Here is a 17,507-nt window from a genome sequence, read left to right as displayed (position 1 = left end):
TAATGGTAACCTCTCTGTTTTTAAGATTAGGCTTAAACATAAATTAAGCATATAGTTATGGCTACATCAGAATGAAATGTATCTTAGTTTTACTGCAATACGCTTAAGCTGCTGGGGCCTTCCCATGATGCACTGTTTCTTCTTCACTCACCTTTTTACACTCACTATGTGTTTATACCTCTCTGCAATTAATTAGTGTAGATGCTGATCATCCACAGTATTGAGATCCAAATCTTTATTATTAGTTATTATTTATCTCTGAATCTCTTCCACAATGTATCTTTGTCCTGTCCTGCCGCACCTCTCTGAGCCTGGTTCTGCTGGATGTTTCTTCCTGTTAAAAGGGAGTTTTTCCTTCCAACTGTCGCCAAAACACTTGCTCAAAGGGGTTCATATGCTTGTTGGGATTTTCTCTGTATTATTGCAGGGTGTTTACCTTACAGTATAAAGCGCCTTGAGACAACTGTTGTTATAATTTGGTGCTATATAAATAAAATTGAATTGAATTAAATTCCTCTAGACATTTCTGCAAACTCAACCTTTCATGGGGGAGGAGGGGGTCTTAAGTGAATTCCTAGTTAATTTCTGGTGTTTTAACTCATGAATTCTTAGTTTTTAGAAAGTGTTTTTAGTTTAGTAACACTGTGATACTATGGGCCACAAAATACAAAATACCATATGAGTGCAATCTCCAAATAGTGATCATACTCAAAAGTGTGGTTAATTTTACAGGTGATTTACAAAAGTTGTGCTGTTTTCTAAGGATAGGAGGCATCAGGTCATTTCAATATAAAGTGCAAAAAAATAAGACGTGCCCTTTTTTGTGTTGAATATCGGCGCAACTAGCAGCAAATTGCATGTCACGATCTATTAGTAAATCAGTTTGTGTATTTAATTCAAACATTTTCTTCCCTATATTTTGTGCCTTGAGAAAGGAATTCCCAGAAATACATATGCAGCAGGGACAGTTACAAATATTCGGCAATTTCCACCTCTTGCACACAATTTTGTTGCTGTGTTCTAGTTGTAAATACCGATAGTGCTTTTTTAAAATGTAAATGTGAAAAGCCAGTTTGTCTGGTTCGACTCATTAGTTAGTTTGTTTGAGTTTTGGATTTTTAGTTATTCTTCTTGTTATTCTTAGTTTGTCCAGCTCCCTCAGTTTTCCCGTCTTTCTCATTTTGTTTCTTTTCAAAAACACAAAGTGTTTTACTCAGGGGGTAAAAAACAGAGACCCAGAGTGTGATGCCAGCAAACAGTGATGAGGTTAAAGCAAAGGTAGGGTTAAAACAGAGTGAGAGAAAATATGCAGAAATGCCAAAATGTCAATATAAAATAATAAATACCAACAAAAAGAATAAACTCAATAAAAGAAATAACAGTAACAAACAATAAAAAGATAATTGAAAATGATAAAAGGACAATAAAAGACAACTGCACATAAAAGGACATTTTTGTGTCTATGTCAGAGTGTTTTATTAAGCCATTTAAAGAAAATTACTCTGTTCTGCAAGTCTCATCTCTTCAGCAAAGTTGTTCCAAAGCTGAACAGCCCCGATGACAAACGCACAGACGGCTTTAGATTTAAGCTTCAGCGTGATGATCTAAGGCTGCCAGGGGGTTTGCAATCCCAAATGACATTACAGGGTTGTGCTTTAAAACTGGCCAGTAAAATGCAGAAATCAATAAATCAATTCTAAACCGTACAGGAAGCCAGTGCAGAGAAGCCCAGACTGGGGTTATGTTTTGCTCTTTGCTAATGCTGGTAAGAAAGCAGCTGCTGAGATAGGCAGTCATTACCCCAGAGACACAGACACACAGTAAAATACCAAAAATACTGAGGTACTGACATTCAAATCCTGGGTATTTTCAGGTAGTTTAATGAGGCACGCAGTGGCCTGAGCTTCCATCAGAAATGCAATTTATATAATATACACATAAACCTTTTCTGACCTTTATGAACTCGTGATAGATCGCCGATAGATTTAGTTTTCCTCCGAAACGCAAGCCTTTGTTAAATAAGAAAACAAAAGGGTAGGAGTAACGCAGAGAATAAATGTCAGTGATGAATATTAATAACGCCTTATGTTAACATACATGAGGCTTCAGTTATAGACAAACTGTCATATTCTAAACTGACATTGTCAGATAGCTCTGCTTGTCGGCTCTGGTCAAATAGAACCGCGTAATTAAGGGATTACTTGTCAGACAGTGCACATCTAGAAAAGCTTTTCATCATCTGTCTTGGGTTAAAGCAAGCTTAAGCGGTTATGGATTTTCCCATTTTCACATAAATAGCTTTATAAATGAACGTTTCTATCTGGATGTGAAGTTTGTTTGCCTGGCAGGCCCCTTATCTCCCCTCGGGCTCTGGTAGCTCACTAAAGACCAGACTCAGGTCGAGACTGAGGAACTTCTGGTGTTAGTGCTACAACGGTGGCTTTATCCTGCAGGAGGCGGGATGAAGACAGATACAGTAATTGCTTCCTTTGCTCTTTCACTTATTTCCTCATTTGTTGACAGTATAGATTCAGTCCGTATGAGCAGCCTAACCCGGACAGTTTACACAGTTCAGTGTTGAAAGTTGAGAATGTACAGTAGAGCAGGAGGGGGGATGTATTTTTGTGCAGTTTAGCACGGAGCTCCACTTAATTACTTCAGCCTTGAGCCAGAGTGAACATGTGTGCCAAATCTGATGAAACCTTTTCATAGAGGGGGAACTTGGATACATAGGAAGGAATACTTAAAGTGAGTCTAACACCGGGTTGGACCTCCTTTCGAGTTCAGATCTGCCTTAATTCTTCCTTGCATAGATTCAACAAGCTGCTGGAATCCTCTGAGATTTGTACCCATATTGACACAATAGTATCACTATTGTGTGGATGCTGGATGCTGCACATCCACGATGTTTCACCACATCTCACTGGATGGGATCGGGTGACAGTGGTGGAAATTTGAGTATGTAACCTTTTTTTCCCCCCTATTTTATTTTAGTGTAAAGCACTTTGGATTTTTTAAAACTGGAAGTGTTTTTCAAATCTTCTGTTGTTCAATTTTGGTGAGCCCGTGTGAATGTAGCCTCAGTTTGCTGTTCTGGGCCAACACTAGTGGCAGCCGGTCTGGTCTTCTGCTGCTGAAGCTCATCTGCTTCAAGGGTCAACGTGTTGTGGATTCAGAGATGGCCTTTGTGCTTGCTGTGGTTGAAATGAGTGGTTATTTGAGTTACTGCAGTACGGCCAGTCTCCTCTGACCTCTGATGGGATTATCATCCACAGAACTGAACTGCATGCCTACATGCATTGAGTTCCTGCTATGTGATTGATTGATCGGGTATTTGTGTCAACCAGTAACCACCTTTTTTAAGGTATCCTTAATAAAGTGGTCAGTGAGTTTTTATAGATGTACATATGTCTGATTAGGTGAAAATCCAAAAAACATAATAAAACAATACAAAGCCAAGCCTATAAGCATCCCTAGGCCCATTCCTGTTTAGTGTGAGGAGCTCAGAACAAAGAGGAGAGACCTGTAGGCATCTTCTGTTCAAATACATTTGTAATGATCGGGCAGAGATATTGATCAGCCTTGCAATACATTCACTTAGCCAGCAGTTTATTTGCCAGCTTTACTTCCTGTGTTTGGCTGCAGCTGCTGTATTACTTATTTAAATTCATCATATTTGTTCATGATTGTGGCTGCTGATCAGGCCAGAGCGTATAACTGTCAGATCCGTCCCGCAGTGCTAGACAGCAGCTCCAGAGTGAAGTGGACAAACACAATCCAGCATCCTCCTTATTTGGTCAGAGAGGATGCTCTTTATGTTTATGTGAATGTGCAGATGCTTTAAGCACTGTTGTGTGATCACTTGATTGCAGTTAACCATATATAATATAATAACTGGGATAGGCTCTGCCCCTTTGTGACCTTGAACTGGATAAGAGGAAGAAAATGGCTATATAGAGGGATGCATGAATTTTGCCAGATCAAGCAATCAGTGATTACAGTTTTGGTGAAGAAATGAAATATTTTTGGATTCTGAACTGACGGTGATAGATCAGGACGGCATTTTTACTTTTTGACATTTAGCTGACAATTTCATTGACAAAATAATCACCAGAATTATAATAATAATGATCAGCTGCAGCCGTAAATACATGACAGACACACAGTTGAAATGCCATTCAACCCAAATGTCTCCTTTGAAGTGAATACATTTCTCACAGGCTCTGTGTTACATAACCTTTTGCAATGGCGTCTGGGTGATAATAGAGCTAATAGTGTAGGCCTCTGTTTTTATTGTAGTGCTGCTGAGATGAAAATCATTTGAGAGCTATATTATTGTCAGAGGGTGTGGGAATGAACTCGGAGAAGCATTTTCTCCTGGCAGTAAGTCTGAATAGATGTCAAAACCATTACATCTGACCCCTGACGGTTCGTCATATCCTCACAGTAAATGTTGAGTGGGTGCGGAGCAGCGCTGGTTCCCATTTTATGCCACTTCTGACTCAGTGGAGTTTTCTATTCCTGTCACAACATGTGGGCCTCTGCAGAGTGTGCAGTCTAACATCCATTGTGCAGTGGGTGTCCAGTGAAAGGGTATTATGCAGAAGTAGCTGCTTCTAGTTTAAAATCCCAAGGAATCGATGCGAGCTCATCTTTATCTTTTACTGGGGTGTATTTTGGGGAAAACTTTGAACTGTTAGTCTTTTCAATTATGTCTGTGAATAAAGGTTATTACAATCATTTGTCTGCTGTTTTCTTGGTTAATCTGTTTATTTTTTGGCCTTAAAAATATCTCAGTTTTATGGAGAAGGTCACGTTTTTCTAAAGCCCCGTTTAATGTCCTCCAGTGTTGGCGCACAGCTCATAAAGTCTTCTATTTGCTATCTTAGCAGACCAATAAAAGCCTCCGCCTCTTCCCCTCCAACTAAAACACTGATGTGATGAAATAGTTGCAACACCCATCTTCCCACATCAAATCACTTTGCTCTTCTTAGACCAGTCTCCTCAGCTCCCTGCAGTACTGTCGCGGCACAGGGCGTCCAATCTATTAACAAAGCCATTTAACTTTAGGATTTAGCCCCGTCCTCAAGCAGCGGCACAACAGCCAAGAAATATTCCACCATTATCACGCTCCCATGAATCTCCTCCTCGTGTCCTAACACCTCGCGACTCTCTTCGCCGAATCATGTAAATATGGAATAAGGAATAAAAATGCTGAGGGACTTCCAGTCGCCCTGTCTGCCTCCTCCTTGTTGACAAATTTTAAGTTGGGTACCTTAAAATTCCTGGAGTGCTGAGAAAATAACTTGAAATTTGACTCAGTGACTGAAGCAAGCTTCCATCTCTGTCAGACCATGAACACTGCAACTCAGAAAACAGTATTATTTAAAAAAAAACAAAAAAAAAAAAAACCCCATAGTTACAAGTCCGCAAGAAACAAAACATTTCACAATAATATTTCATCAATTCGAATTTTAAAGTAAAAATCAACTACTTTGATAATTAGGTAATATTTTAAGTTTGTATTTAATTTCATAAAAAAAATTACAAAATACTGAGCTTCCAAAATGTTCTGATGTCTTTGAGTTTCAGGAATTGTTAGAAATGACGTTAAAAATTACCTAACATACTAAAACTGATGGACCATATAATATAACCTTAAAACAATAACAGCCAGACTCACCCAAAGACTTGCAAACATATTCATTCTGGTGCTAACGTTATCAAATTTCCCATCAAGCCTTTCGCTCGACAGCCTCTCTCGCTCTCTCTCTGTGCAGGCTTTTTAATTGGCTCGTGCTTGATGACTTAATTGATCACCTTCGCGTTCAGGTGAGGCCCTCTGCGCGCACGCGGGCAAGAAGCGTCCATTCCGGCGATGTCTTGCAAACAGAAAAGAGGAAAAAGTATATTTTTATTTGTGGCAACTGTTTATTTTTACGTGTTTCAGCTGTGTTGTTCAGTAAGTTTAGGACAGTGGGAGGATGGTTTTACAGCTACAGAAGGGGAGAGGATTAAACAGGACAAAACTCCAGCTGGACAGCACACCGGGACAGGATATGGTGATCTGCGCGAATCTAACGAACAGAGACTTCACAAGCTTCAGCTTCAGCCTGGATCTGGAGAGCCACACCCACATCTTAGTGCACAAGACCTTAAGAAGTCAGACGTCAAATTTGTGCCCGAGAGTTTGTCTTGGAATATTGGGAATGTTAGCGTGAAACCAAAGTCCTCGACTCCAGAGTCTGTACATGGACATCAAGCAGATTTTACAGGTTAACCTCAAACTCTCATATGTTATTCACAGGTGGTTTATGTGGTGAGTAAAGGCTGGCGTTTATTAAGCCTTTAGTTGCTTCAGTAGGAATTCCTTTGAGTCAGTTTGGGTCGGGTATAGTAAGGATACCCATATAGCTGCAGCACACCTGAAAACTAAACTGTGAGCGACTTGCATTCTGGGAAATGTAGGGCGCAGCCAGCATGAAGGATAAAACAGTCACTTCTGCTTCTGCTACACATTTCTATCATTAACAAACAATACCCAGCACATCTAATGACTGCTATGCCAAACTGGGTGGGTAATTTAAAGACAAGAACTACATCTTTGATGTGTATTTGGCTTTTTAATCCTCTAGGTTTTCAGGGGGAGGTTTTGGGCCTATCCTCTGAGTCCAGTACACATTTTTCTGAGTGGCAGGCTATGAGTCCTCTGGTGGAGTGTGATGATGATGTCATGGTCTTCACTGCCTCCGGTCAAGGATTTACACACCTGTCAGTGGACAGAGGTAAGTTTGTGGTGTTGGAAGACATGTCTTGTGTGTTTTGGTTTTGTTTTTTTGTTTTTTTTGTTGTTGTTTTTTTGTTTTGGGGTACTTCTTTTTATTTATTTTATTTTTTGTGCCATTATATTCAGAGGGAGGGCTCACCACATGTGATTTCAATATATAAGAAATTAAAAAAACAACCCCCCCCAGTTCTTTACACTTTTTGTTTCTACAGTGGGAACCTCTCCGATCTCGGTGTTTCAGTTGCCTCCATACTGTGGTTACACTCTGAGGACATCGTGGAGTGACCTTGAGATGATGGTGCCATACGACGCCTGTTACATCACCCAGGAGGTACCAGCAGCAGCGTTTGACGCCCATCATCGTCTCTCGTGGTCTGTGTTAACTGCCCCTGACTTTGTCGTGCTGCTTTCTGTCAGAATAACAGTTACATGCTGCCCCTGCTGTGGTGGGGCACCCCGCTGAAGCTCTCCTGCCCAATTCGGATATCCACTCCTACACCCTTGTTCCCTCTTTCACCACCCTCAGTCTTCTGCTCCTCCTTTGGCATGGCAGTGCAGATACATGCACAGGAGAAGGATATACCTGCATTGGGAGTGAAAGGTTTTTTGTTTTGTGTGTGTATTTTATGTAAAGTTAGGAGATAGCTTAATGCTTCTGGTCTTGAAGAATAGTGGAAATTTATGCAATTTTTAAACACTGGTGGTTTTCATTGTCAATTGAGTAAAAAAACAAAAGTATGTTCAATGTCTTGCAGTGAATGGAGCTTTGCATCCATTTGTATCTGAACAGTGTGCGTACTATATAGACTCCCAGTCTGAGGAGCATACTTTGTTCATCTACTCCAGTGCTCCTTGTTTCACCAGTAGAGTAAGTTTTCCTATTTTAACTGGATTACCAGACTGTTTGCTTGCAATAATATCTGCAACACTTCTTTTAATTTTTTTTCCCCCCCCCACAGGATGGTCTCCAGCTTGAGCTTGTATTTGGTGATAATGAATACATTCTCTCCTGCCCAGTCACTTCTTGGTTCCCCTATGCACCCTCTACACCTTGGTCTCCACCTTTGTCTCCCGACAACCCTCAGTATCCCAACATCCCAGATCCCATTGGACCTTCCCCTCCTCCACCTCCAACCCCAGAACACGGAAAATTTCCGGGCTATCCTGACTACAGCTATCCTGGTCTCCAGTTCCCCCAGCTGCCCCAGTTCCTCCAGCTCTACCCTCCTGGGCCACAAGCCAAAGAGCCACCTCAGCCCACCGGTGACAGTCCTCCCGGTTACCAGCCCAATTTTCCTGGGAAGTCACCTTATTCTTTTGGCTCCTTGAAATATCCACCTTCTCACTACCGTTCTCCAGTCATGGTGCTGGCCAGGCCTGATCCCAATCCTCGTCCACTTGAAAATGGACAGTCTCCACATCAAGTGCCTAATTTACCTCCTCAGTATCTATTTGATTACTCCCATATGTCATTCTACTACCCAACAGTGACACCAGCTACAACCACACCACCTCAAACCACCACTACTACTGTTCCTCCACTTACAAAACCAGCCAAACCTCCATCACATCCTCTTTACCCTCAGTACTATCTTCAGATGCCTTACTATCCTGAACCAGTAAACCAGCCACCTGTTCCTCTGCCTCCTGGTCCACAATATCCTCCTCCATCTCAGTCTAAACAGCCTATAGGTCCTCCAGCTTCTTCTTACAGCTCCTATTATGGTTATTGGCCAGTGTCCTACCAAAAACCTTCTGCTGCTCCACTTGACCCTATTAAAACCAGGGGTTACAACTTTCTCTCAAATCTGTTTTACCTACAACCAGCTGAATCTCCAACACCTGCCAATGAGGAACCTCAGAAACCAGTTCCACAAGAGATCTGTCTGCCTTACAGTCACACAATATGTAGCTCTTATCCTTACCATGTTTATCATACTCTCTACCCACCACACTACATTCCACCCCACCCCCCTCTGCCTCGGTATCCAGAGATTCAACCACCTGTGACGACACCAAAGCCTTCCACCACCACCACTACTACTCCCCCCACCACAAGCTCTACAACCCCAGCTGGGCCCTCTCCATGGACTCCTAATCTCCAGTGTATGACTGGGAGGATGGTTGCTTTCTTGCCTTTTACTCACCCAGACTCTATACAGGTCAAAGGTTGGTGTTTGTCCAAACATAAGAGCTCTTTGTGTTGGCAAGTAGTTAGATAAACAGACTAGCTGTGACACTTTATATTATTTTACTGCCAGCTGCCTCGGTTAAAGAAGAAATCCTTAGTCAGGTATATTTGTGATTTGAGGTGCTGCTGAAGAAATCACAGCAAAATATACTTAATATTTGACATGTATGTTTATTTTATTTTTTTAAACCATAACTCTAACTCATAACTAATAAGTATTTAACTAGGTGTCATGTTTGCTGCATTAGACATACAAATTGTGCAATTACTTAAGGGGGAAAAAAACCCAGTGATGTATCCCATGGTGGTGGTCAGAGGGCCCGGTGGCGCCAGTGTCCGGCAGCCTCGCCTCTGTCAGTGCGCCCCAGGGCAGCTGTGGCTACAATGTAGCTTGCCATCGTGTGTGTGTGTGTGTGTGTGTGACTAAATGTAGTGTAAAGCGCTATACAAATACAGGTCATTTACCATGTCGAAGTCTCAAACTTAGTAAAACTTATGTACCAAAGATGAAACCTACAATGGCTTTAAAGAATTTATTAATTTTTTCCCTCAAAGATTTAGTTTTTTCTAGTGGAAGGTTCGACATAATTTGTCTTCATCACTTTTTGTGGAGGCAGGGGCGCACTGACTCAAGTATAATTTCCTGTGGAAATTAATTTCTAACCAGGCTCTGACCTGTTTAAATGTTTTAACATTTAAACCTTTCAAACACGGTGAAACATTGTTTGTTTAGCTTCCGTATGTTTTTATTGTTGCATTCATAATTAATCAGTTATAGTAAGGTAAGAATTTAGAATCTGACTTTCAGAAAGAACAAGCTGGTTTGTTTATTTTTGTCACCAGAGACATTGGAGAAAACCATGGTTTTAAAATAAGCGTGCATTTACGTCTGAAATAACGTAGCTTTTCCCAGATGAGCTTAGAAACACTGTCAGTATGTTTGAATCAGGTTTTACTTTCAAGATGAAAAATGTATGTAATCTGCAGTTATCTAACTAATATTGGTTCCTACTCCAGACCAAACAAACATCTGGACTTTCGTCTCCAGTGTGGCTCCATTCTGTGGGTACATGCTACAGATGACTGAGGGCTTTGGGGTAATTCTCCACTCTCCTCTGCCTGCCTGCCACAGCTACTTACAGGTGGGATCAGTGCGTTTAGTCTGTCATTTTTGTGTTTGTTGTGGGGTTTTTTTGCATTGTTGCTTTGTGTGTTTTGTAATGGGAGCATAGCACACTGATTCCCAAAATGCCAACTGTGTGCATTATTGAAAATGTCTAACTTGGAAAATAAGGCAGCCGTTGTATGTCTTTTAATCGCGTAATGTTGCTGATGATGCAATGTCCAACTTCAGGCGTGTAGTCATTGACTTGGAATGAGACGTCAACATCGGTCAGACACAACTTTAGAACCACCTCCTGAAATTTTGTGTAGGTTCAATTTATCCATCAAAGCAGTTCTGACTTGTTATGGCATTGACACCTGACCTCTATCTACTCAGATTGTAATGGTGTTTAGGTGGGTGTTGTCATACTAATGAGCCAAAAGGATGCCAGGTTCCAGCAGGTTAAAGAGAACACAGCATTGTAATGACATGATCAACGATCGATGTTTCCTTCACCTGTCAGTGGTTTTGTTCTTGTGGACGATTGTTTTGGATATGCAGGATAAAATGGCACATGCATTAAAAACAAGGCAGCTCAAAGGGAATCCTTGAGTACTGTGATACTGAGTGGTATCACAATGACAGACTGACAGGAAAATTATTCAAGTGTTGGTTAAACTGTTAATTTCTGAGTCTGTTGCCTGGTTGCTTTCCATTTTTCTTTTGTCTGTTAAATTTTCATTACTCTATGAATAAATGGATGGGGGGAACAAATGCACAGATGAACTGCAGTCCTCTACAGCAACATGGCAAGATATAAAGCTATTTTGAATTGCTGATGATGGCAGTTTGCACCATTTGTGTTGTCACTACAGCAAGTCCTGCTTGCATATAGAACACAGCCGGGCAGTTCTTCCTAGTCAGCAGCGCATATTTATGATTAATCCCATATGGACTATGCAGCACTGGTTCTGCATGCATCTGTGTTGGGTGGAGTGTTTTTTTTTTTTTTTTTTTTTTTTTTTTTTTTTTTTTTTTTTTTTTATAAATTAAATATGTTCTCTGCAACCCAACTGCTGAACTGTTTTGTGACCTCCACTGGCAGACTTTATTTTTGAATACAGGCGCTTGAAACCATGCGTGGTTGCTCTTATTGATTTTGATTTCTCTTGCTGTAGACTCCCACGACCATTTCCTTACCTCTACGGTTTTGGGACTTCTCCATGGCGCAGTACAGGACTGTGGACCTGGAGTGCCCATTTCAAAGCCCCTCTGACAATCTTGGTACAGATGCCCCACTACCCACACCAACCCCACCAAGCACCACCAAGGATGGGATCGGCCCGTCTGCTGTTCCAAAGCCTAAAATCTTCTGCTCTTCTCATGAGATGACTGTGGAGCTCCCCTTTGGTCCCATTTCAGAAATAGTTGTTAAAGGTGTGTGCGTCTGTGTGGTGGTGTATGCGTTCCAGGTGCATATGTTTGCCATCATCTCTGCATGAGTTGACTACTACATGGTTCAGGGGCTTTGGTTTACTGTGAGTGGGAGTGGCAGACTTGGTCTTTATTTTGACTGGGGAGTGCTTAAACGGAGCCCCTTACGCCTGCTGAGATCTATAATTGTGCCGCTTTAAAGTGCACACAAATAACTTGTTGTGCGTTTCCAAATGTATTTTTCAGACATCAAGGGGAACCAGATGAACCTCAAGGATGCCCCAAAGCAATGTGGGTACTCTGCAAGCAAAGGCAAAGATGGCAAAATCCATTTGAATCTACAGTTGCACTCACGCTGCCACATGAGTGTGCAGGCAAGTATTGACTTGGATTTCACACTGAGCATATGACCTTTTTGTATAATTGACTATTTTATGTGCCTATTAACTCTGGTATAAACATTTTTCTCTAAAAGGGTACACTATACATCATCACTGTCATCTACATGACACTAAATGGCAAAAAGGAGTCTCAGTTTTCCTGTCCGGTTACCATCTCGGGGCCCAGGCAAGGTAGATAGACTTAATATTTACTCCTCTGAAAGGCTGTTCAATTTGCCAAAGGTTGTTTTCTCCTGGCCATTCAGAGTTATTTTAACTGTGTGGCTGACATTTGTCGTGCTGTCCCTCAGAGTGCAACCTTCCTCACGAACAGCGTCTCCCCTGTGGATCCAGCTCTCTATCCCAGACACAGTGCCTCTCCATGGGCTGCTGCTTCAACAAGCACCCCCCTGCCTGCTACTACCCCATGGATGGTGAGCTGCAGTCTGCGTCCCCACTGGCTTTTTCACACCACTTAGCTGAGTACATTTGAGATGTTTTGGGTGCAGAAATGTAAGCGCTACAGCTGCTGGATGTGTGAAGAGGGATATTCAGGGCCAGCGCAGCATGATTCAAGCTGGCAGTGACACAAAATGTGAAAAGGGTATAAGATACCTTGGGTCTCATTATCAATTGCCTCCTGAGATTTCTGACCTTTGGTTCATCTGACCTTTACATAACTGTGCATGTGTATCTGTGTTTGTCTTTCTGCATCCCCCTCCAGAGTGCACTATTGACCGCCACTTTGTCTTCTCTGTGCCTGCCTCCATCACGGAGCCCCCTCTTTCCCCTGCCCTGCTTGTCGCTGCCGGCAACTTCACCTGCAGACCTCAGAAAGTGACTTCTGACTACGCCTTGTTTAAGATCCCGATGGATGGCTGTGGGACACGCAGAGTGGTGAGATTTGACCAGTGCACAAATTTACTTCTAATATTTAGTGTTTCCTATAGTTACTAGAGTGCTGATTTAATGAGTCTATAGCTAATTGGGGAAAATAATGAAAAGTCCAGTTGTATTCCATGATTCCTTTGGTTTGCATTAAGAAATTTCTTTTCCCCGTCCTAACAGATGTTGGGGGAAACTGTTGTCTATATGGTAGAAGTCATCAACATGGTTCAGGCAATCAGCCTCAACTATGGCACTATCACAAGAGATTCTCCTGTCAGGTCAGACCCATATTTACCTTTAATATGCCCACAGTGTTCACAGAAAGCTTCGGTCATGTCACTGAAGGATGGAGTGAATAACTCCATGATGGACAGTTTGGTGGATGAATAACATGCAACAAAGATGAAGAAATGACAAATGATTAAACTGTCTAGATATTATTTATCACATCTTCTGTCTTAATTCTCAGGCTGCTGGTGGAGTGCAGGTACATGCCAGGAACAGTTCTGACTGTGAGCTACATAGTTAAAACTCCCACCCTCGGTCCTGAAATTCAGTCCTATGGGGCATTTGGAGTTCAGCTAAGGATTGCTGAAGGTAAATTGTACTAATTTCAAGACAAAATGCTTTTTAATATCAAATAACCATTCAACACTGGTTGGGATGGATTGGAAAAATAATTGAATAACAAACAATTGTTGGGAAATTAAATATTTAGGCAGTGTATGAATATCTTAAACTGCATCCAGTTCAGCTTTGAGATCTTGTGCTTGCTTATGAAAGAGTGAAATGCTATTCCTATATACCTACACGGCAGATGACCAGTACAAAAGGTACTACCCACAGTATCACCAGCCCTTGAAGATGATGCTGGGGAAGCCTCTCAATCTGGAAGTGCGGCTCCTCAACTCTCCAGATCCCACTTTAGTTCTGCTGGTACACTTCTGCGTGGCCTACCCCCGCTCTGGAAAAGCTGTGTGGGTGCTGCTGTACAATGGGTAGGTTTAAAAATGTGAAAAGAACATAGGAGGGGAAAAAACTGAGCTCGTAGGAGGAGGAGAGGTCCGTAGGAGTATCAAAACTTTCTTCTCACAAATATTTGATTTTTACATGGAAAGTAAAACGTGTTATCACATTGGCTCTCATCTATTCCACAGATGTCCCAACCCTTTGGACCCAGCACCGCCACAGGCTGTTCCATCGCATCCTCAGCCACTTTCTCCTGATGCTCAGACCCGCCGCTTCACCATCACAACATTCCAGTTCCTTCCTGATGGTGAGTTTAAGGATCTGGATGAAGAGGTAAGCAGGAACACAGCCACTTGAGTTCTGCATATAATGGTTTTGGGCTACTCTATAGGCATGTAAATACTTCTGTAGACATAGGATTGTTTGTTAAATTGGGATATGACTTTTTTTTTTGATGCCATGGCTTTGCAAAAATACACCTTTCTGTTAGCTCAAAGCTTACAGAGACACAGACCTGCATGTTAAAATCAAACTTGAAATGATAAACATGATTTCATAATGTCCTGTGACATAACAGTTGACATGTATACATGTACAACATTTGTTCTGGATACACTTATTGGGTATAAACTGTTTTAACACATGTTAAAAATTACAAGTGTGACTCCTTGCAAGGAAACTGTAAAGACATGAGGGGTGACTCGGGACTCTTGCACAGTACAGTATCCAGGCTTCCTGTCTTAATTTGGTTAAAATGTGAACAAATGTGTGCTTGTTAGACTCTCTATTAGTGCCAGTTCAGATGAGTTATCTTTTCATCTAGTGGAAACGTGTTGTCTGAAGACGATTTGTGGCTATATCTCTAAATCTCTTAAGCAGCATTCCTAATGAGATGTGGAGGAGCCATTTTGTAAGCTGCAAATTCTGGCCCCATCTCAATTGCCAGCAGCTGTTTGTAATATTACGCTGCACACTCTGGAGACTGGACACAACATTAAATCCTGCTCTACTTTTCTTCCCTCTCAGATCTACTTCATGTGTTCGACTGAAATCTGCTCGCCACGTGATGGTCCTTGTGTTGAAGGATGCTTTGGCCAGTGACGGTGAGGATAATTAGCGCTCTGTCCTCAAATCACCCAGCACACTCTTGTGAACTCGGGTGGATCGCAACAAAACTGCCATGAATGAACTCCTTCACAAGCCGCCTACTCTCCGAGAACAGCCAGAGAGCCAGTAGTAGCTACAGTTCCATATGACAGCAGGACAATGTTTTAGTAATGAGGACAGTTTTGAATTATTAATTCAGACGGAGCCATTTCCTGTTTTTTCAGTTACACCACAGTAAATGCATGAAATTAGCCAAGATGATTGTCTGACTAGTAAAACAGCTGTGTTTACGTCTTGTTTATATACTTCAAAGTTAATTTCTTAACCATTTCTTTGCCCCCTTTTTTTTTTTTTTTTTTTTTTTTTCTTTCTTTCTCCCCTTTTCTTTTTCAGGCCTCAGCCATCACTCGTAACTACCAATAAAAGCTCTCAAGTAGCATGTGTGGGTTTTTTTTATTTTATTTTTATTTTATTTTTTTATTTTTTTATTTTAAACTGACAGCCATTAGCTTTTACAGTAGGAAGTGGCAGTACATCAAAAAAAGTGGGAGGCAACTTTGTGTGGACATGCTGTCATTGTGGAGTAGACTGAGCCCACATGGGCTCAGTCTGTGCATGTTTAGAGCAGGATGACTGGAGGCTATGCACGAAGAATGAGGTAGAAACCTCAGCATGGACAGAAATGACATGCTTGACCTCATTACACAGCATCCAATTTTATTTATAAAGCACTTTAAAATACCCAGCACAGGAACAAAGTGCTGTACAGAAAAGAAGTTAAAACAATAGAATAACAGAAAAAACCAAAATAAATAAAACACAAAATTAAAACAGCCCTATATTAAAACAAAAACAAGATAAAACTGCATCGAATCAACTAAAATAAAAACCAACATCTCACGGTGTCAAAGGCCAGGGTAAAGAGGTGGGTTTTCAAGAGTGACTTAAAAACGGATAAAGAACTGGCCTGTCTAATCTCTAAAGGAAGCTCGTTCCACAGTTTGAATGTGAATGTTATTCATGATTATTATGCAGCTTCAAGTAGTAATGCAACTGTGACTGAACACATTCTACAAAAAAGCCACCATGTATGCCAGGGGAAACCTTCTGATGGCACTTCCCAACTCAATTTGAGTACTTAGTACAACACCCCCCCCCCCCCCCTTCCTCCCTCCCTCCTTGAAAGAGGTGTCACAAATGAGACCCAATGGCAAGAATTGGACTGGCAAAGCCTCCAATCTGGCCCACTGGACAACTTTGGAGAATGTAGTGGTGGACTTCTATTTTGGACAAAGCATTACAGGTTGTTTTTTTTTGTATGTAGACCTTCCCTACACCCTGATAATTTCTTGATTTTTGGTACATTTCTAAGCTAAAAATTGTATGTAAATCTGTCAGCAGAACTCTTCTTCTACTACAGCTGCACTTCTTTATCATGTAGGAAAAACTGAGACATCCTGTTAATTTAAATTATTTTCCTTATACTAACTGTCTTGGAGATTGTATATTTTAGTTTCTGTACACTCAAAGAAAGGGGTGTTTCACTGGTCTGACCCACATAAGATTAGCCTGCAATGTAAATGAGTTTGACATCCCTGGTCTTAACACTTTGTCTAGCATTCACACATGTGCCGATGGATGCATTAGGGCCAGCTTGGTTCAGTAACCTGCTCAGATATACACTGACATGCAGACTAGAGGAGCTGTGGATCAATCCATCATTACCACCTCAGCCACAGATGCTCCAATGTCGCCCCACTAATAAGGGCTGAGCTTCGAGTTTATTTAATAAGGCACAAATCACCTAAAAGGCCCTTTTAGGTGCAACTCACAGTAAACCCCTGGCTCTTGGTGTCCTTGGGCAGTTGTCTACTTTACTATTAAGCTTGAATTTTATTATTTGTGCATAGAAACTAACTCTGAGAATCCACATGTGAAAATGATAAATGTAAGGCTGCAGCTGTCTGTGTGGCATAAAGGCTATAAAGCATGAGATCCAAAAACAACCGTTGCATATTCTTAATGATTAAAATGCTAAACCTGTGCATTGCGGTAATGTGCAAGGGAGACTTTATTGTGCAGAAGTCACTCAACTGTGATTATAAGTGTATATCCCGAAATATCCAGTTATCAGAGTTGGGGAGGGAAAACGAGAATGTTTGCAAGGTAGAGTGGGAGGAGTCATGGCTCCTGCAAAAGGTTTTTTTTCCAAAATAAATTAAACTGGGACTATTCAGGTCAAGCGACTGGAGATTGTGCTGAACCAACACATGTAATAAACCTCTGCAAGTCTGCTCTTGTTTGTATTTTAAATCGCTACAACAGTTCCCCTTTGAAGTGCTCCTTTCCCATGGTACCCTTTGACCACTGGGTGTCATCCAAGCAATAAAAATGCCAGAGGAACATAAGGTACTCCATGCTGCATGACTCACAGCTGGGCTTGTGTGAAGACCTTGGCCTGCGTATCGGTTGTGTAATGAGTTAGGCATGAAATCTTCCCGAGCAGCCCACCCCTTTCAATATTCAGCCATGTAATGTGGCCAACATTAAAGAGCAAAAACTTTTATTTTGAAGAACTGCGCACAAACAAAAATGTGAATAGTAAAAGCAGCTTACAGTTACAGTTTTATTTTTTGGGGAGAGGGG

The 17,507-nt window shown here is 41.4% G+C and overlaps 1 protein-coding gene across 1 annotated transcript; it reads left to right on the top strand.

The window, feature by feature from the left end:
- The first annotated feature begins 5,786 nt into the window (after positions 1–5,786).
- LOC147327955 (uncharacterized) lies at positions 5,787–15,299 on the top strand. Its single transcript, XM_086295988.1, has 18 exons — positions 5,787–6,275; positions 6,636–6,785; positions 7,000–7,118; positions 7,205–7,388; positions 7,543–7,655; positions 7,747–8,956; positions 9,996–10,120; positions 11,262–11,520; positions 11,764–11,891; positions 11,993–12,089; positions 12,209–12,331; positions 12,622–12,794; positions 12,966–13,063; positions 13,255–13,382; positions 13,603–13,783; positions 13,943–14,087; positions 14,781–14,857; positions 15,255–15,299. Exons 1-17 carry the CDS (start codon positions 5,879–5,881, stop codon positions 14,853–14,855), a joined length of 3,705 nt encoding a protein of 1,234 aa, XP_086152114.1. The 5' UTR covers positions 5,787–5,878; the 3' UTR covers positions 14,856–14,857; positions 15,255–15,299.
- The last annotated feature ends 2,208 nt before the right edge of the window (positions 15,300–17,507 follow it).

This window comes from Aulonocara sp. 'chitande type north' Nkhata Bay, linkage group LG6 (genome assembly GCF_057382095.1).
Source record: "Aulonocara sp. 'chitande type north' Nkhata Bay isolate Kocher_YH1m ecotype deep benthic linkage group LG6, A_spYH_male_GT1.1, whole genome shotgun sequence".
In the NCBI taxonomy this organism is placed as follows: domain Eukaryota; kingdom Metazoa; phylum Chordata; class Actinopteri; order Cichliformes; family Cichlidae; genus Aulonocara; species Aulonocara sp. 'chitande type north' Nkhata Bay.
The sequence above is the reverse complement of the archived record's forward strand: the minus strand, read 5'-3'. Positions and strand labels throughout refer to the sequence as shown.